Raw genomic sequence first — 21,030 nt, forward strand, 5'->3', positions numbered from 1 at the left:
GTCCCCCCCAGCTTCCTTGTAGGTCCCTTCAGGTACTGGAAGGCTGCAGTAAGGTCTCCCCGGAGCCTTCTCTTCTCCAGGCTGAACAAGCCCAACTCTCTCAGCCTGTCCCTGTAGGAGAGGTGCTCCAGCCCCTGATCATCTTCGTGGCCCTACTCTGGACTCTGCTCCAACAAGATCTTTCAAACATGTAGTAATAATCCCTGGTCTGCCTCCACTTGAAGGTTCGTATAATCTGAAGCAGAGGAAGGGAAGAAACCCTTCAACTAGAGTTTGGAAAGACTAAAAAGATGGGTGATCTGAAAGGTTGAACAAGTAACTTCCTCCTTTGACTCCTGCCACCTTGTCAGATTTTTAGTGTTAAGCATTAACCTGTAATCTACAACGTGCAGACTTGTGTTATTTCAGGGCTATTTTGGCTTCTTTTGCACACCTAGACAATTCAGCTTGCACATTTGTTGTCTTGAAGGAAATAGTAGGTTATATATTTCATTAAAATGTATTTTAAAACACGGGGTGGAACCCTTAAACCTTAAATAAAGTTTTTACTTAATGCTGTTCTGTAGGTAGTTTAACACCTGTATTGCGTAAGAAAGACTGATATTTCCCCCCCCAGAGTTGAGGGGGAAAGGAGATCCTGCTTTGATGCTGATTTAAAGTAACTTGTAAGGTATCTCTTCTTTCTGTTTTTCAAACACGTTTCCTGTGTTGGCTGGGTTTCTGTACTTTAGATTTGTGTGCTAATCTGTTGGGAACAATTAGTAGTTTTTGGACTGTGAAACATAGCATTACAATGCTTGTTTCTGCTGAGGCATTCCGGCTGCCCCATGCAATGTTCATGATTTCATCTCTACAAAAAGATTGAAAACACTCTTGAACTGTAGCCAGAATTGATGTGGAGATACAAATAAATACTGTTTTCCAATGTCACTTGAGTATTTTTAAATTATTGTTTTCGGAATCATCTGAAAATGTTTACCTGTAAACCTGGGGTGTGTTTTTGGTCAGATAGGTAGAAGTTGGATGTGTTCATCAGGATCTTCATAAATATGTCAACTAGCATCTTTGTTCTCCCAGTTTTTTTTCTTGCAAGGGGTCTGACAGTGCTCCACATGTGCAGTTCTGGAGCTCTTGGTTTGGTATTCTTCTGTGATCCTTTTCTCAGAGTAAGTGGATACAGAAATACCAGTATCCTCATGCAGATACGGAGTGCTTGCTCTCCCAGCCTAACCTCTTCTTTCAGCCTAGCAGTGGAGCAAGGCAAGCAGGGTTGAGGGAGTAATCGAAAGAAGGCTTAGGGAATTTGAACTTAAGTACAATTTTATTTGAATATACTTAAGTGAAATGGTTAGAATGTTTACCCTGTGTGTGTCTGTAGAGACAGTATGTGTACACACATGTATGTGTACACACACAGAGACCATACCAAAAATAGGGAGACAATTACATGAAGATTTTAGGATTCTGCAGCCTGATCTACTTTAGGGGGAAGGATGTGTGGAGGATGAAAGAGTATTTGAGGGTTAATAACTTTTCGAAGGCTCATAGTAAATGACAGAGATCCAGGTACCATAATTTTGATGTTTATATTTATTTAAACCAGTAACGTGTTGAGAAATTGTAGAGGGTATGCCTCCTCCCCCCTAACAGTAATCAAAGGCCCTAAAAGTGGATGATCACTTCAAAAAGATGCTTGATGGGGAAGAAAGTCATAAAACAGATTAGATGAAAATTGACTTGATAACACTAAATACTGTTTTGACAGTCTTTCATTTATTGATTGAAAAATATTTTGATATCTTGACTCTTGTTGATTTTCATTTACGTAGTGTTCATTCTTAGGGATTTGGTAGCTTAGTTTTGCTTGAATTCAGTTTTTGTCTCTTACTAAAAAAGAGTCACGCTCTAAAGCATTAGTCAGAGACAGAAATCCAAGACTAGTAATAATTTTGTGGTGCAGAAAACAAAACATTTTACTTTCGAAAGCCTACAGTTCGGCGTTTATTTCTAAAATGTGTCCGAAGTTAGAGTATGACAAGTCAGGGAGGCTGCAGATTCCTGACTGCTCTGCATCACTGGCTCGCAGTGGCAAAGTGTTGTGGACGAAGTGCTTTTGTGAGAGGAGTCCTCATTTTGACAAACTATCTGGTATGTGTAAGAAAGCCAATTATTAACTTACGTATGTCCTGCGGACAGTAATTCTTGTGTGACAAGCATTTTGGTGTCTCAAGTTGTCTGCATTTGTATGAATCTTCGGCTGCAAATGCTCTCGGTGCAGTCAGAAACAGAGAAAATGCAAGTACGTTGCAGCTTGCCAGCAGATGAAAACAGAATGATGGTGAGAAGAACTTTCAAGACAAGTATTTTCATGTAGTAATCAGCTGTTATTTTTACTGCAGTCCTAAAGTTTTTTTTTTTTTTCAAAACACTTGCATGGAGTGTAAATAGCAGTTCAAAGAAATGCTGAAGAATTGTTAAATTTTTAAAAAGCTTCTGAGTAGAGACTTTATCTTACTTAGAAGAAACTTTAGAATGGATACCCTTACTTTGATAGTTAATTTTAATCAAAATGTTGGGTAAAACCCCTAAACTGTTTAGGACTGGGGAGTATTTCCGTGAAAGTCCTTTGAGGAAAATAAGAAATTTTATCCTGAAATTACTGCCTTAGATTTTAAGTAAAACCATCTGTTTCTGTCAGTATAAAATGACCTTTTCATAGAATCATAGAATCACAGAATGGTTAGGGTTGGAAGGGACCTTAAAGATCATCTAGTTCCAACCCCCCTGCCATGGGCAGGGACACCTTCCACTAGACTGGGTTGCTCAAAGCCACATCCAGCCTGACCTTGAACACTTCCAGGGATGGGGCATCCACAGCTTCTCTGGGCAACCTGTTCCAGTGCCTCACCACCCTCTCTGTGAAGAATTTCTTCCTGACATCTAATCTAAACCTCCCTGATTTCAATTTAAACCCATTACCCCTTGTCCTGTCACTACAGGCTCTTGTAAAAAGTCCTCTCCCCGCACCCTTGTAGGCCCCCTTCAGCTACTGGAAAGCTGCAATGAGGTCTCCTCGGAGCCTCCTCTTCTCCAGGCTGAACAAGCCCAGTTCTCGCAGCCTTTCGTCATAGGAGAGGTGCTCCAGCCCTCTGAGCATCTTCGTGGCCTCCTCTGGACTCGCTCCAAGTGGTCAATATCCTTCTGATATTGAGGGCTCCACAGCTGGACGCAGCATTCCAGGTGGGGTCTCACCAGAGCAGAGTAGAGGGGCAGAATCACCTCCATCGACCTGCAGGCCATGCCTCTCCGGATACAGCCCAGGATACGGTTGGCCTTCTGGGCTGCCAGCGCACACTGCCGGCTCATGTCCAGTTTCTCATCAACCAGTACCCCCAAGTCCTTTTGCTTTGTTAGTGGCCTTTGTTTTTAATTCCTGTCTGGTACACCTAAATCTAAGGAGGTCAGTTTGTTCATGTACAGTTTCTAAAATGACTGTGGGTTTTTTTTTTTTAAGCTTCCTAATTCTGGAAGTCTGTAAATTTATTCTATGTTTGAATAATGAAACTTGCTAGTAACAAGACAGAAAACATTATCTTTGAGACTTGGAAGTTTATTAAATAAAGGCAGTAATAGTTTAGGAATCAACTTTTGCAAGGTGGATACTGTTTGAGCAAGATTGGTCGAGGTTACTTGTTGAGACTGATGCATGTGACTTTTCAGTACTAATAGTAATAAAATAACTCATGTTGCCTGCCTATTGGTCATAAATGCAAGCTCAATTACCTTTTAACTGGCTCGTTTTCTGCTAAAGGTTGCATTGCTCAATACAGCAAGCCGGTTTCCAGCTGTGTTACTGCAGTTCCTGTCTACTATAGTTCATTCACTGAACCCTTCTAGTAATGTGTAGTGGATTTCCACCCCAAGGTGGTGCTAGCGTTTCGGTTCAAGCAGTCGGTGTATCCTTACACTGCTGAGCTCTACAAGGACGTTTTAAGAATGAGCAGAGGAGACAGCTTCCTATGTATCTTTCCTTCTGCGCTGATGCAGCCAGATCTCCCAGACTCCACCTCCCCTAAGTGGTTCCACAGCGCATCCCGAGACGTTGCTGGTGTCCAGTGGTGCTGATCTCTCAAGGCAATGAACCCTAATGGGGTTCAGGCAGTGTGGTCCATTTCGGAACTAACCAGGCTCTCAAAATCTGTTAACTGCCTCATGAAGAACTAGTCTTGGTTGGTAGATTCCATAAGGAATTGTGAAAGAGCACTGCTCTAATAAACATGACAAAAGCCAACAGTGCCTTCCATCCCACTGTTGTAAGAGGCTACTGCTTGGAGGTAACACTGAAACACGAATGGTGAAACTTCGTAACAGTAATTTCTCTGAAATGTGGTCAGGTGGGGGCATGCTGTTACTTGGAGCATTGGCTTCTCTTGCTTTGGATTATGAGGGGCAGTATGACCCTTGTGATAGCTGTGGTGTTACACGGGAGCACTTAGAGGAACAAATGTAGCTCTGATGAACAGTGGTGTTAAAAATTTGAAAGTAGTCTTGTTCACAAAAGTACCTTGCTTTCAGCAAAAAATGGAGATGTGTCTAAAATAAGATTCTGTTGAAGATTTCTTAGCATTTGTCATCTTTCTTACTCTTAAGTGCAGAACTGTCAAACTTTCCATCTAGTTTACTACAGTTCTGCACATAAACTTCATTTGAATATATGCCCTGAATCCAAATTAGTCATAGAATCATGGAATGGTTGGGGTTGGAAGGGACCTTAAAGATCATCTAGTTCCAACCCCCCTGCCATGGGCAGGGACATCTTGCACTAGACCAGGTTGCTCAAAGCCTCATCCAGCCTGGCCTTGAACACTTCCAGGGATGGGGCATCCACAGCTTCTCTGGGCAACCTGTTCCAGTGCCTCACCCCCCTCTCCGGGAAGAACTTCTTCCTGATATCTAATCTAAACCTCCCCACTTTCAATTTAAACCTGTTACCCCTTGTCCTGTCACTACAGGCCCTTGTAAAAAGCCGCCCTCCCCAGCTTCCTTGTAGGCCCCTTCCAGTACCTGAAGGCTGCAATAAGGTCTCCCCGGAGCCTTCTCTTCTCCAGGCTGAACAAGCCCCACTCTCTCAGCCTTTCATCACAGGAGAGGTGCTCCAGCCCTCTGAGCATCTCTGTGGCCTCCTCTGGACTTATTCCAACTGGTCTGATGTTAAAGGTTCCACAGCTGGATGCAGCACTCCAGGTGGGGTCTCACCAGAGCAGAGTACAGGGGCAGAATCCCCTCCCTCGACCTGCTGGCCACACTTCTCTGGATACAGCCCAGGGTATGGTCAGTTTTCCAAGCTGCCAGCGCACACTGCCGGCTTATGTTCAGCTTTTCGTCCACCAGTACCCCCAAGTCCTTCTCTTCAGGGCTGCTCTCGATCCATTCTCTGCCCAGCCTGTACTTGTGTTTGGGATTGCCGTGACCCTTGTGAGGACCTTGCACTTGGCCTTGTTGAACTCCCTGAGGCTGGCAGTGGCCCACCTCTCCAGCCTGTCCAGCTCCCTCTGGATATCATCCCTTCCCTCCAGTGTGTCAACCACGCCACACAGCTTGGTGTCGTCAGCAAACTTGCTGAGGGTGCACTCAATGCCATCATCCATGTCATTAAGGAAGATGTTAAACAGTACTGGTCCCAACACTGACCCCTGAGGAACGCCGCTCGTTACTGATCTCCACTCAGGCACTGAGTTCTGGACCACCACTCCATGTCTGAGCATGTTTTTACTGGTGGGTTACTCTGGCCAGCTGTTGTAGCCTCTGAAGCTTACGGTATCTGTGTGCCAGTTTAGGTTATGCAAGAATGCCTTGGTCTGTCTTGCACTTGCCAACAGTGATGTGCAAGAACTGAGGCAAAAGGACTTGTGGAGCCTGTAGCGCAGGGACTGCATTTCTTCTTACATAGGATGTCAGATTAACTAGATTATTTAAAATTAATTTTAATCACTGATTTATTCCTGCTTTTCTCTGCTTCTCTGATGTAGGCCAGTTTTCGTTAGGTAATACATTCTGATTACTACTCTGGGGTACCAGGGAATCAAGTAGTAAACATCAGATGGTTTAAGTGATTTAACTTATGCGTCTTTTTAGAACTAGAACTGAGATGAACAAGAGATGTGTAAAGAAAATGCTAATTTTATTTTGTCTTATTTGTAAAAATAAGTGGAAAAAGTTGGTCAAAAAGCCCTGTGAGGAGGGTAACAAAGTGCTAGGATGAACACTGTTAATGTAAAGGTAAAGGACAGCACAAGAATGAAGCAAGTTGCGTAAAAGTCACCTTAACACATCAGAAAGGTGAAATGCTGAAGTTGCTGTTGAAAGGTCTGAATTTACTAAAGCAAAAAAATGAAGTTAAAGTTCCAAAACAACCATAATGCTTCTTGAAGCATATATCCCACCTAGCTCAGTAGGAAGTGTCTAAGGATGATCACAATTGTTTTCCAGGAAATGCCAGAACACTTCACAAAACCAGGGAATATTATCTTTCTTCTGGGTCATAGCCAGTTAGGTTTCTGGAGAGGGATATGCTAACTTTTTCAGAACACACAGCATTATTTAGGAAAGGATTTAAAAACTTTTCAGGAATTAAGAAGAATTGTGGACAAGATGTATGTTTTGAAATACAAAATCAAGCTAGGACTGATGTCATGCAGCTTTTTTTGTGAGAAGGCACCACAGGATTTTATTCTTCCCACTTAGTCATTGTATTTCAATTATAACTTAATTTGTATTGGTGTAAGAGAGTTTGTATTGGCTCTGTATTATGAACCCATTGGCTTAAAAAGTTTTCCTTCTTTCCCCTTTCACATCCTAAGTAAGCTGTGTGGTGTTGAGTTTGGCAAACTGTGTTAGCCGCTGTTTTATAACTTTAGATACCGTCTAGGAAATTGAAGTGAATTTGTCTTGCCAAGGTAGGCATCACAGAATGAAATAACTGCAATAAATCTGTTCCTTTTTCCCTATGACTTTAGTGTCTAAATTCATGGTACCACATACCTAATTTGTCAAGCTACTGAAGCTGCTACTCGGAGTATAATAGTCACTTTAATGGAAGTCGACAAAAGTTGTGATTATTCCACTTTCTGTGTGAATTTTCTTGATCTAGAAAAGGTATATATTGAACTGGTGAAGTTCTCTCTGGGAGCTTGATCTACACGGAAGTTGCTTCATAACTTACTTTTGGGCATTTGTTTCTCAGTTTACATCAAGCCAGCAAAAATAAAGTCATGCTTATCTTACGCTTCTTTTATTTAAGTATCTCCCGCAGAATAAATAATTTTCTTTCAGGGGCTGAAAGTAGTTGTGTGGTGTGACTAAAGTTGTTTCACCTTGCATGTGCTCCCAGTGATAATCAAAGTAACACGGGGCAAGGCAGTTCTCTCACCAGCAGCTTCCCCAGTAGGTCTGGGACAGAAAGTCTTTGCATGCACTTTACATGGAGGGAGAAGGCAGCACACGATACAGATACACAGCTACGGACAGGAACGCGCGTTACAGAGCTCTCCTGAGTAATGCCTTCTGTTTCATCACAGGACAGTGTTATTGGATTATCATTTTCATTAACGCAGGGCAATCGTTTTCACCAACACTTTGGAGTCCACTGTGTGGTCTTAACCATATGCACAAGCGAACTTCAGTGGATGTGTCAGAGTACATACTGAGGAAATTCCAAGTGTCCTTCCTGCATTTCACGTGGTGCAGAAAATAACTTTCACGCAGTCGGTAGGAACACGCATGAAGTGTGCCCTGTTTCATTGGTAATATAGGTAAGGACATTTTGGCATCCACAAGCTGAAGCACTGAGATGAAGTGAAATCTCACAGCAGCACTATTTGCAAGGATAGTAAGTCTTTTCTGGCTTTGAAGTTGGCATGTTTGTTTATAAGCAATGAATAATAATAAAAAATAGTTTCTAGAGAGGAATTACCCTTTCTTGGGGGGATAGCTTCTATCTCAGTGTAGCCTGCTATGGGAGGGAGCTACAAGAATTAAGTTTTAAATAACAGAAGTCAGATCAGCTGCTCTAGTAACCTACATCTAGGAATAGCATGCTCATTTTAAGTTCATTTGAGCTGGCAGTTGGCCTCTTTTATCTAGAATCAGTAAATAACATACACTGGTGAATTACGGATCTGAAATCTGAGCCTGTTCCTCGGTGATTTACCTTACCTATTGCTGTTTTAGGCCAGAAGACAGGAGTAAGAGGGTTGCAAGAAAGTATTTTTATCTCCTTGTTGGAGAGCTGTTGCATGTTGCTTGATTGCTTGGATTTTTGGGATACAGTCAGTTTGTTGGCTTGGAAATAGATACTCTAAGGTTGCACATCTGTTGAACATTACTTGGATCAAGGATTCATGAGCCCCAAAAGAGAAATCAATAAACAGAATTTGTTTTTCTGACTGCTCCAATGTCTTTGTTGTAAATGGTTATTTATTCAAGTGAAAAGGTAAAGATTGTGTTCTCGCTACCAGAAGGTCAAAAAGGTGCTGCACAAATACATCCTCTTGAATGTTTTGTAGTGTCATCCATCTTATGCTGGAGGCAAATCCCATAATGCAGACTGCCCCTGTACTCTGCTCTTGTGAGACCCCACCTGGAGTGCTGCATCCAGCTGTGGAGCCCTCAACATCAGAAGGATATAGACCACTTGGAGCAAGTCCAGAGGAGGCCACGAAGATGCTCAGAGGGCTGGAGCACCTCTCCGATGATGAAAGGCTGCGAGAACTGGGCTTGTTCAGCCTGGAGAAGAGAAGGCTCCAGGGAGACCTTATTGCCCCTTCCAGTACCTGAAGGGGCTACAAGGAAGCTGGGGGGGGACGACACATTTTACAAGGGCCTGTAGTGACAGGACAAGGGGTAATGGGGTTAAATTGAAAGTGGGGAGGTTTAGATTAGATATCAGGAAGAAGGTCTTCCCGGAGAGGGTGGTGAGGCACTGGAACAGGTTGCCCAGAGAAGCTGTGGATGCCCCATCCCTGGAAGTGTTCAAGGCCAGGCTGGATGAGGCTTTGAGCAACCTGGTCTAGTGGAAGGTGTCCCTGCCCATGGCAGGGGGGTTGGAACTAGATGGTCTTTAAGGTCCCTTCCAACCCAAACCATTCTGTGATTCTATGATTCTGTGACTGGAACCTTGTTTTATTCCTTTGAACTCTGACTGGGTTGAGCATCCTGAGGAGGCTGCTGTTTTGGATTGATTTATATATTAATTTATGTACATTGTGGTGATCTTGGGCTTAGGGATTTTATTTTAGTCCTTTTTTAGTCCTTCTGTCTCTTCTAAATTCCGTCCTTCTGAGCACTTCTTTGGAGAGTACTTGTAATCAGATGAATTATACAATATCAGAATGTTAGAAAATGAAACCCTAGACTTTTATCTAGCTCTCATCATCCTACAAAATACAGAAATAGATGGGTGGTTGCAATGAATCACATTTTGTGCCTTATTCAGTTCACGTGGCTTAACAGCTGATTCATACAGAACTGCTACCTAATGCTGCTCTTGGTGACAGGCTGCATGCCAAGAAAACAGTCCTGGTACGCTACAGAGTACCATCTCTGTCTAGAGAGTCCTGTGACCCCTGATAAAAGAATTATTTGAAACTATGAATATATTGATTTAATTTCTTGATCGTTTGAACTCGCGCTCTGTGAAAGGAGCTTCTGTGTCCTGCTGTAGCTGACCCCGCTTCAGCAGGGGTTTGGACTAGATGATGTCCAGAGATCCTTTCCAACTTAAACAATTCTGTGCGCCTGGAAAAGAGTAGGGAAGAAAAAAGCTAGAAAGCTCTCAAAATCCTAAAAGCAAAGGAGTTATTACTTTAATTATTAAGGTAAAATGAAGTGTAATGCTTTTGTCTTCTCAAAAAGCTTAAAGAGGATCAAGGAACTTTCCTCGTACCTGACAGGCCTGAAGTAACAAGCCATGTTTAGTAAATATTTATGGTACACAGTTCAAAGCTTCTGGAGGAAGCTTGGCTTTGAGTTGTATAATCCTGTGGAATTTCTGTTTCTCTGTATATGTTTATGGTACATCAAATATAGAATCATAGAATCATAGAATGGTTTGGGTTGGAAGGGACCTTAAAGATCATCTAGTTCCAACCCCCCTGCCATGGGCAGGGACACCTTGCACTAGACCAGGTTGCTCAAAGCCTCATCCAGCCTGGCCTTGAAGACATCCAGGGATGGGGCATCCACAACATCTCTGGGCAACCTGTTCGTTCTAAATGTTGGCTATCACAACTTTGTTTTCCTTATTTTGTCTGGAATTTTTGGCTGTTTTATGTGTGCAGATCCACAGAACAGAGTATATATTTGCATGGCACTTTCTGGCTGGAAGTACGAGAGCCATAACTAGCCATCATTACTGGGTTAGAGGAAGGGATGAAAGCTGACTGACAACAAACCTGCTGCTGACCAATGCGACCTTCAGTTCCATAGCAGAACCGTGTGAAACAAGTGGGGTGTGAGCATTTGTCATCAAGCTCGGGAAGAACATGTTCAGTCTCCTGAGTGGTGACTGCGCAGTGCTTATTTGCACCATTCAGAAGTAACCTGCTCGCAGAGATGGATGTCAGCAAGAAGTGATTTGTCAAGAATCAGAGAGGAGCTAGTGTTTCATAGCTTGTTACTGAAAACTCTCAGAACATCGAAGAACATACCATGCCCACTGGTAACACAGGCAACAGTTTTTAGTGGATCTGAATTTGATGTACATAATGTTATTTTGTTTCCATGGTTCACAATTAATTCAACTGATTATTTTATATTCATAACAATATTCCAGAAGTATCTAAATATAAAAGTTTCATCCTTTCGGGGAACACTTTCTGCAGCTATACAGGGGGGTGTGAGCATACATACAAGAGCAGTTGGGTTGCTTTAAGGCTAATGAGTTACGGCTTGCCATCTCTGACTGCTCTACTTCCATGTTAAAAAGACCTTTAATTTAAAATTTGACATTACACACAGATGTGCGGGTGTGTAAAAAGAATAGTTTGAAAAAAAGGCCAACAACACCCCCCCCATATATATATATATACACTTACACATATATATTAAAAAAAAGTGTAGCTGTGCTACGTTTTTTAATTGCTGTCATTCCTCATTACGCAGAAATGCATTAATTTGGCTCTGAATAGTCCTGTTGGTCAGTAAGCAAGACGCTGGCTTTTAGAGTCCTGTAGCTCCAGCAGTCAGATTGACTGTTCTTGTCCGTGCTGGGTGAGTTCAGAAGCTTAATTTATCCGTTAGGACGGTCACTCCTGTGCCAGTAACACAACACCTATCCTTCATGCAGTCCTTCCCTAGCTTCAGCCCGCTGACGAAAAGCCCAAAAGAAAACTTTAGATGGAACTAGCTGTTTGTTAAAGCAGGGAAAGGAAATAGAGGGATGTTGGGGAAAAGTAGAGCAGAAGAAAAAGGTGTTTTCATTGTGGAGGAAGTTCTGTTACATTGACGTGCTGCCGTTAGGAGTTTGAATGGGAGAAAAGGGTTAGTAGATATCTGGGTCAGTAGTTTAAATCATCTTACAGATAGTAACGAGGTTGAAGCCTTTTGTGTTGGAATTACAAAAGCGATCATAATCAGGCACGTCTATGTTGCAAAATGTTTTTAAGGTACCCCTGTATTTGTACTATTTGGAGCTCTCTTTAAATTTGAATGTAAGTAAAAGAGTTCAGATAGATCACCTCATGTTGTTAACTGCTTGTGTCCTACGGAACCCAGCAGTGCCTGGAATACTACAGTACGTTAACTTAAACAGTGAAAAATAGAGTAACTAAATCTGCTATGCAGAGAACAGTGTCGTCCTGTACAAACTAATTGCTGAGCCATTCGTTACGTTAAGTCTGGTTTTTCTATGCTGCAGTAAGAAGTTGATCTAGTGGTCTCTAGAGACTTGCACAGTGTCTAGATTCTAGTCTCTAGATTCTGCACAGTGGCTTCCCCCCCCCCCCCCCCCCCCCTTCCCCCCCCCTTTTTTTTTTTTTTCCAAGCTAGCACTAGCTGCAGCAGCGTGCTAGGCAGGACAGCGTGCGGCATGTCAGCTGACTCAAGTATTAGTTTCATGGTACAGGGGGAAATGAAGCGTTTGATTCCCTAAGTTTTCACTTCTTCGGTGTAATGGTGAGCATATTATGGCTGGGCTTGGGGAGTTTTCAATCTAATTTTTTTTTTGCATGATGTTATGATTAAGTTAAGGAAGTGAATCTGTTGTATTCCTTAGATATTATTTGCTACAGGTGTCCTTTTGCTAAGCCAGTTCAGAGTGCTGGGCAAAAAGAAGGCCAGCTCCTCCTCTGCTCCCCATTTGGGGAGAAGGAGGGGGGAGTCAGGACTGTAGAGGCATAAAGTGACGATTATTATAACAACATAGTTTGCCCATGTTACTGTGCTACTTGGTTCTTCCTAAACAGTTAAATTGGTGTTGGTAAATCTACAGATTTAGAAGATGCCTTCTGAAGTTTAATATTGCTAAGTCATCCTCAGTGAAGTATGTGGCATAAAGGTTTATATTTAGCACTTCAGTGCAGCAGTGCAGTTAGGAGTAGAAAATTGCTTTCTCACTCGACTGCAAATAATGAAAATTTAGAAGTTGGCACATAAGTCATTGCTTCAGTGTATGATTTTTCAAGCGTGTGTTTCTGATGGAGAACTAAACAAGCTAGTTTCACTGTATAAATTAGTATTCCTTTTCCATAATACTGTCTTGTGCTTTAGCGACATTACCGTTTCTCGGTAATTTCTAGCCAGTAATCAGGAGAGAGGAGAAACTCATAGATTGTGGAAAAATGGGATCCTTATACCACCACAGTGACACAGCAAATCAAACTCTTTTATGCGTTTCTGTGACTTGATGTTTGATCTGCGTTACCTTCGGAGAGAATGCATGTTCTGTGACTTTTTGCACACAAGATCATGTCAAATCCAGAAGGTGGGATTATTCTGTAGGATTTGGAATGTCCCAGTGTGATAGGGACAAGATGCCAGAGTTGTTACTGAGGAAACTGTGCCCAGGATACAGGGAGCTGCGCGGTTGTCCCTCGCTCCCGGTCCCAGCTGGGTGGTAGTGTGCAGGGCACTTGGTGCCTCCTCCTCACTTGTTTCAGGTTGCTGCGTTTAGCGTGATTCCAGCCTTCTGTTTGCAGTCAGGGAAGGTGCAGAGTGCAGTCTCCCACACAACCCCTGAGCATCGACATACTAACAACTCCATATCGACACAGTACCCACCTCACCTAAGTCTCCTGCCGATGGGAATGGGTGTTTCAGGCTGTAGGCTGGTATTTTGCTGACTGGAATTCAACTTTCATTCCATTAGGATGGCATGTGTTTTTCTGCTGTGGGACAGTTGGTTTGTACCGGTTTGTGTGTGGTGTATTTCTCAGTATTTTAATGTTCCGGTGCTGCTGCTTTACCTAGAACTGCTTGCTAGTCTAGGCAGATAATAGAAGCAGAAGCATGTGTGATTACCACGGAAATGAGATTTAATGGGAAGCTTCAGTGTATGGAAAGTTTATGTGGAGGAATAAAAGAGGAAAATGGAAGTTTATAGTGAGGATGAATAAGGTGTTTATTTTTTCCTCTGCTCTCCTGAGCAAACAACGTGATGCTTAAAAAGAAAAAAGCTGGGCATTGTAAACTGGCAAAACTATGGGAGAGGTTTTGCATGAAGACACTGGAAGCATTTCCTCTCCCACTCTGCCACCTATGTGTACATGTCTTCATAGTGTTCTGCTTTCCACCCTCTGCATCCTTTTAACAGTCCCTTTCTCACAGCTATTTTAAGATATTTTAACATGGTGATCACTTAATTCTTGAACTTCCTGAGATTCTTGGGTAAATCCGAGTGCAGTAAATGTGACAGGGCAGTTAGCAAAACCTTGGATATGCAGTAGTGCAACAATGTGCCTTGCAGTTTGAAACCTCTCTCTGACCGTATGGAATCATTTTGACCTGTAATTAATGTGTTTATAGGAATGGATTTATACCTGGTAATGAGTTTTATTGCTTTTTAATGCGTCCTTACCATGCGAAAAGAAAAATACATGTCTGCTAAGATGTTTCCTGAATTGATATCCTTCTATAAAATGAATATTCTTTTTACTAAGTTATGGTTCTCTCTTCTTTTTTTTTTTTCCTTCCCCCTCCCCGTGGTTTTGTTTTGCAGAGCTCTGGGATTGAAACGTTAGTGGAGGAGCTTTGCTCCAGACTGAAAGACCTTCAGAGTAAGCAAGGTGAGGAATAAAACTTGACATTTCTGATGTATATTAAACTTCTCAACTGACGCGGGGGTGGTGGGGCAGGCTGTGAATTCCGTAGCTCTTAATGCAGGCTGTGCAATTTGAAAGTACACTGAAGAACTTCATTCAGTCTGCACTAGTATGTCTGTTTACCTAAGAGATAGCCTTTCACAAATGGAGCTTTCCTCCTGGAAAGCTGTAACTGTTCATATCCAGCTATGCTTGCTTTTTTTAGTAAATATTCCATATTCACCACTCCCCTCCAAAAGAAACCAAAATAAAGTAGACTTGATTTTGTTCCTTTTGTGTATTGTTTTTTGAAGAGTGGATTTGCCTCAAAATTGTTATATACTAGCTATTCCTCTAAAAAGCATCCAAGAAGGCATCACAGAGAGTTGGGCTTAATTTCCAGGCTTTAGGGGAATGTCAGGGGCTCTATGTTGTCAGGCTTAGGGCAGGGAGCACAGTATAAGATTGTGGTGTCTGCAGTGAATGTTCATAGCCCATAAATGCTTGTTTACATGCATAGCAGCAGCCTTTGGCACTTGGTAAAATTAATACGCTTATCATGTAGTAAATGTTTTTCCCTTATTTACTGGTGTTTACACCTGCTCAGAGCATGACTTTAAGCTGCTTCCATCCCCTTTTCTGTTTTTCAAGAGTAGTTACTAGTCAGCTCTTAGTATTTCATACTGCTGTGCTGTGAGACTTTCACTGAGCTGTGGTGATGGTGATCATGTATTTTGGAAAAAAAGTAAAATTAGTGTATATTTCACAGCACTTTTTTGGTATTTTACAGATTTCAATATATAGAATTAGGAATCTTTACAGTCACCTCTTACATCCACCCAAAGCACAGCAACTGCTGCAGGGGCTCTTCCTTTTAGTGAGATGCATGAGAAGTAAATAGTTGATTGTTTTAAAAATCTTTTTTTTTTAAATATATGTAGTGATGCAAGGAGGAGATAAGGATTTGGATATGAAATAACTAAAAATTCAGTAGGAAGTCTGCTAGTGGGGGCACTGCTGACCATGAAGCTGCATGCAGCTGCTAGCCAGTTATGCAGGGCTTAAGGAGACAGCTGTGGAAAACTTGAATCTTGGCTGGTAACTTGTAATTGCTTTATGTATAACAACCACGCTATGAACTGTTGTTATTTACAGTGTTTAATGGGAATTTACTACTGTTGCAGGTGTATGTCCTGGTGCTTTATGTTAATACTGTTATTAAATACACGGGCTTTGTGAATTTTTATGTTACGTATTCGGAATTTTCTTCCAAAACAGAGGAGAAGATTCACAAGAAGTTAGAAGGCTCTTTGTCTCCTGAGACTGATTTATCTCCCACAGCAAAGGATCAAGTAGAAATGTATGCATTTTTTTATTATTATTATCTGAGATGCTTTTCTCTTTTCTCTTTTATGCCCGTATTTTAACATGGTGACGTTAACTTAGTGGGGAATACGGAGTTTTGTGGGTATTAAGAAATATATTTTTTTCCTGACATTCTACTTTGTTAATCTTTTATATTTAAACATGAACATTTGGTACCCTGGGCTAGTTTAATTTCTGGCAGAGTCCTGACTGCTTTTTTTTCTGTACTATGTGCAGAACTCAAACATACTGTATTTTAGTTGTCTTGAGACTAAGTCAACTAGACAAATAATTAATGCTGTTTCAAAGGCTTTTAAACACGTTAGACTTGCAGGGAAATAATCTGTTTCCTGGGTTCACAGAATGGTTTGGGTTGGAAGGGATCTTACAAAGGATCATTTAGTCCAACCCCCCTGCCATGGGCAGGGACATCTTCCACTAGACCAGGTTGCTCAAAGCCTCATCCAGCCTGGCCTTGAACACTTCCAGGGATGGGGCAGCCACAGCTTCTCTGGGCAACCTGTTCCAGTGCCTCACCACCCTCTCCGGGAAGAATTTCTTCCTGATGTCCAATCTAAATCTACCCTGTTTTAGTTCAAAACCATTACCCTTGTCTTACCTTGTTCAGAACTCTATTTTCTGTTGCAGAAATGGGAAACTGAAACTCTTTTATAACCTTGAAACTCTCTATAACCAACCTGTTACCAGGTAACCAGACTAGTTACCAAGTACCCGAGTTCAGTGTTACTGAAGTGCCCAGGAGTTTATCATTGGCTTCTCTTATGACTGCATCTGTATCTCTTCATAATGACCACTGGTAGCAAGTCTAGTAGGGGTGTTGCTAAATGGATGATACTTCCTCAGGGAAGTGACAGTGCTAATGTGCATTTAACTTAACTGACCTCTGGATCAGTTTTAGTATGTTTGCATTGAAGTATAAACCTCTTCACTATCAAACATGCTACTATAATGTTGCAGAAAACCGTATTTTAATTTTGTCCCTGTTGCACAAAGCTGTTAAGCATCTTAAACTGCTCAAGAATAGTGTGTTTTGGCATAGCTTTTTCTTAATACCTGGGGGATCAAACTATGTAGAACTTAAATGATGATGCCTCATTTCAGAAAGGAGAATTGAAAAAACAGAAATTCAGGACTGGACTGACTGAAATTCAGGACTGTGTCATTTATACTGTAAATCAAACAGGAGTTTAAGACGACTGTAGGGAACTGCTACATGACCTAATAAATCTGGAGTCAGGCCTTCACTCTTTTAAGCATCCACAGTTTCTGTCTGCAGTGAAGTTTGGTTCTCCCTAAAAATGGGACAGTTTTAGATGGCAGTGTATTTTTCAAACATATATTAATGTATCAGCACTCGTAAAGCTTATCTTGATCTTCCTTTTGTTATCATTCAGATAAACAGTGCAGTGAGTGGCAGGTGTATATGTGGAGGAAACTAGATTTTTTGGCAATCAGATGGGTAATGTTTTGATGTGTTTTCAGTAACACTTTCTACTCTTAATGCCCGACTGAAGTTCTGCGATCTGAATGTCACCTTTTTGTCTTGCTTTCAGGTACTATGAAGCATTTCCTCCTCTTTCAGAAAAGCCAGTTTGCCTGCAGGAAATTATGACTGTATGGAATAAATCCAAAGTATGCTCTTACTCTAGCTCCTCATCTTCATCCACTGCTCCACCAACTAGCACGGATACATCTTCTCCGAAGGACTGCAATAGTGAAAGCGAAGTAACTAAAGACAGAAGTAACAAGGTATCTGCCACTGTACAGGAAAGAACACAGCAGAAGAAAAGTAAAAACGAGAAAGAAAACAAGTTCAGTAACAACACCGTTGAAGAGAAGCCTGTTCTGTACAAAAAGCAAGTCCGACATAAGCCTGAGGGAAAGATGCGTCCTCGCTCCTGGTCATCTGGATCCAGTGAGGCTGGCTCAAGTTCTAGTGGTAATCAAGGTGAATACAAGGCATCAATGAAATGCATTAAAGTAAGACACAAAACAAGAGAGGTTCGAAATAAAAAAGGGCGTAATGGGCAAAGCAGGCTTTCCGTGAAATCTGGTGAAAAGGCTGATAGAAAAGTCCCCAGCGGAAGCAGCAGCAGCAGTAGCAGCGGGTCCATCAAACAGCTGTGCAAAAGAGGTAAAAGGCCATTAAAAGAAATCGGAAGAAAAGAAGGTGGCGGTAGTGATGGAAAAGATTTGTATCTCGACAGCGGGAATGAAAAGGAGTATAAAGAAGAACCCTTGTGGTATACTGAGCCGATTACAGAGTACTTTGTTCCTCTCAGCAGAAAAAGCAAGCTGGAGACTACATACCGCAACAGGGAAGATATATGTGGCGTCACATCAGAGGCTGTAGAAGAGTTGTCTGAATCAGTGCATGGTCTTTGTATTAGCAACAATAATATTCATAAAACATACCTCGCAGCAGGTACTTTCATCGATGGTCACTTTGTAGAAATGCCTGCAGTTCTAAATGAGGATATTGACCTCGCTGGGACCTCACTATGTTCTCAACCAGAGGACGACAAATACTTAGATGATGTTCATCTGTCAGAACTAACACACTTCTATGAAGTGGATATTGATCAATCCATGTTGGATCCTGGTGCCTCAGATACGATGCAAGGGGAGAGTCGGATTTTAAATATGATTCGACAGAAGAGTAAAGAAAAAACTGATTTTGAGGCAGAATGTTGCATAGTGTTAGATGGAATGGAGTTGCAAGGGGAAAGTGCAATATGGACAGATTCGACCAGCTCTGTTGGTGCTGAAGGGTGGTTCTTGCAAGATCTTAGTAATTTAGCTCAATTTTGGGAGTGCTGTTCATCTTCTAGTTCTGGTGATGCAGACGGGGAAAGTTTTGGAGGAGATTCTCCGATCAGATTCTCCCCCATCTTAGACAGCACAATGCTTAATTCACACATGCTTGCTGGCAATCAAGAGCTCTTTTCAGATATTAATGAAGGGTCTGGTATAAACTCTTGTTTTTCAGTGTTTGAAGTGCAATGCAGTAACTCTGTTTTACCATTTTCTTTTGAAACACTCAACTTGGGAAATGAAAATGCAGATTCTAGTAGCACTGCTAATATTCTTGGGAAAACACAGTCTAGATTGCTAATATGGACCAAAAATAGTGCCTTTGATGAAAATGAACACTGTTCCAATCTGTCAACAAGAACCTGTAGTCCATGGTCACACTCGGAAGAAACACGTTCAGACAATGAGACTTTAAATATTCCATATGAAGAATCAACGCAGTTTAATGCAGAAGATATTAATTATGTAGTTCCTAGAGTGTCTTCGAGTTATGTAGATGAAGAAATTCTAGATTTCTTGCCAGAAGAAACCTGCCAGCAACAAGCTAGAACTTTAGGTGAAATGCCCACTTTGATTTTCAAAAAAAAATCCAAGCTAGAATCTGTCTGTGGTATTCAGCTAGAACAAAAAGCAGAAAGCAAAGACTATGAAACTACACAAGGGTGTAGTGAAAGCAGTCCGCGTGGAGATGGCTACAGCTCAGGGGTTATTAAAGATATTTGGACAAATATGGCAGACAGAAATTCTGCAGCGATGGTAGAAATAGAAGGAATAGAAGATGAATTGTTTCCAGCTGATGTAAATAACTATTGCTGCTGTTTGGATACAGAAGCAAAAGTTGAAACCCTCCAGGAGCCCAATAAAGCAGTGCAGAGATCAGAGTATCATCTCTGGGAAGGTCAAAAGGAGAATTTAGAGAAGCGAGCCTTTGTCTCAAATGAGTTATCAAAAGTAGATGGTGGTGACTACACTACACCATCAAAACCTTGGGACGTTAACCAGGAGAAAGAAAACTCGTTTATACTTGGCGGTGTGTATGGGGAGCTGAAAACGTTTAACAGTGATGGGGAGTGGGCGGTGGTGCCACCCGGTCACTCTAAAGGGAGCTTATTGCAGTGTGCAGCTTCGGACGTGGTGACGATAGCTGGTACAGATGTTTTCATGACTCCAGGTAACAGCTTTGCCCCTGGCCATAGGCAATTATGGAGGCCATTTGTATCATTTGAGCAGAACGAGCAATCCAAGAGTGGAGATAATGGAATAAATAAGGGTTTTTCTTTTATCTTCCATGAAGACTTACTGGGAGCTTGTGGTAACTTTCAAGTTGAAGAACCAGGGCTTGAATACTCATTCTCTTCCTTTGACCTGAACAATCCATTTTCACAAGTTCTTCATGTAGAGTGTTCGTTTGAGCCAGAAGGAATTGCATCATTCAGCCCTAGTTTTAAACCGAAGTCAATTCTGTGCTCTGACTCAGACAGTGAGGTTTTACACCCCAGGATAAGCGGTGTTGATCGAACGCAGTACAGGGCTATACGGATTTCTCCAAGGACTCACTTTCGCCCAATATCTGCATCTGAACTTTCTCCAGGTGGTGGAAGTGAGTCAGAATTTGAGTCAGAAAAAGATGAGGGCGGTATTGCTGTCCCTTCTCAAGTAGACGTATTTGAGGATCCGCAAGCAGATCTCAAACCTCTGGAAGAAGATGCAGAAAAAGAAGGGCATTATTACGGAAAATCGGAGCTTGAATCTGGGAAGTTCCTTCCCAGATTAAAGAAGTCTGGAATGGAGAAGAGTGCGCAAACATCGTTGGATTCCCAAGAGGAGTCGGCTGGGATGTTGCCAGTAGGAAACCAAGATCCTTGTTTAGAATGCAGTATGAAAGAATCTCTAGACGGGAGGGCGATGGAGAGCTCTAAAGTAAACTGCAGAATAGTGGAGCCACGTGAGGAGACTAGCAGGTTTTGCAGTTGTAAAGCAGGGTGCCATTTCCCCACGTACGAGGATAATCCTGTTTCTTCAGGAGAGCTTGAAGAGGTATGTGGATATATAGAATTATGTACTGTGCAGCTGGCAGCCGATAACCAGCGGTTTGTCATGTGACAGTTCAATTTAAATGTTTGTATAGTTCTCTAGAAAAAACTCAGTTTTGTAGAAACACTGGAGGTTCCACCTGAACGTAAGGAAAAGCTTTTTTACTGTGCCGGTGACCTAGCTATGGCACAGGTTGCCCAGGGAGGTTGTAGAGCCTCCATCCTTGGAGATCCTCAAAAAGACATCTGGACGTGGTCCTGGGCAACCTGGGGGCCCAGCTTGAGCAGGGGGAGCCTGACACGATGACCTCCAGAGTTCCTGTTGAACCTCAGTCATTCTGTGAAAAATTAACCATCTTCTGGCGTTTTCGGTGTCATCTTGCATACCTTTAGAAATACATGCATGTGTACAATCATGTGACTTTAAAATCGGTTTACCTTAGGTTTTTAGCTTATCTGGTTTACATATGCTATGTTAGAATGCTCCTGAAGTTTGAGTAGGG

The 21,030-nt window shown here is 42.0% G+C and overlaps 1 protein-coding gene across 1 annotated transcript in view; it reads left to right on the plus strand.

Annotated features, from left to right (window-relative positions):
• Positions 1-20,597, plus strand: part of KIAA0232 (KIAA0232 ortholog) — a 38,776-nt gene extending 18,179 nt beyond the window's left edge. The window contains exons 3-5 of the mRNA XM_010157126.1: positions 14,213-14,279; positions 15,573-15,654; positions 17,234-20,597. Of these exons, the coding sequence (XP_010155428.1) occupies positions 14,213-14,279; positions 15,573-15,654; positions 17,234-20,597 (3,513 nt within the window). The remainder of the gene's footprint in view (positions 1-14,212; positions 14,280-15,572; positions 15,655-17,233) is intronic.
• Positions 20,598-21,030: the final 433 nt, after the last annotated feature.

This window comes from Eurypyga helias, unplaced genomic scaffold (genome assembly GCF_000690775.1).
Source record: "Eurypyga helias isolate BGI_N326 unplaced genomic scaffold, ASM69077v1 scaffold11418, whole genome shotgun sequence".
Lineage (NCBI taxonomy): Eukaryota > Metazoa > Chordata > Aves > Eurypygiformes > Eurypygidae > Eurypyga > Eurypyga helias.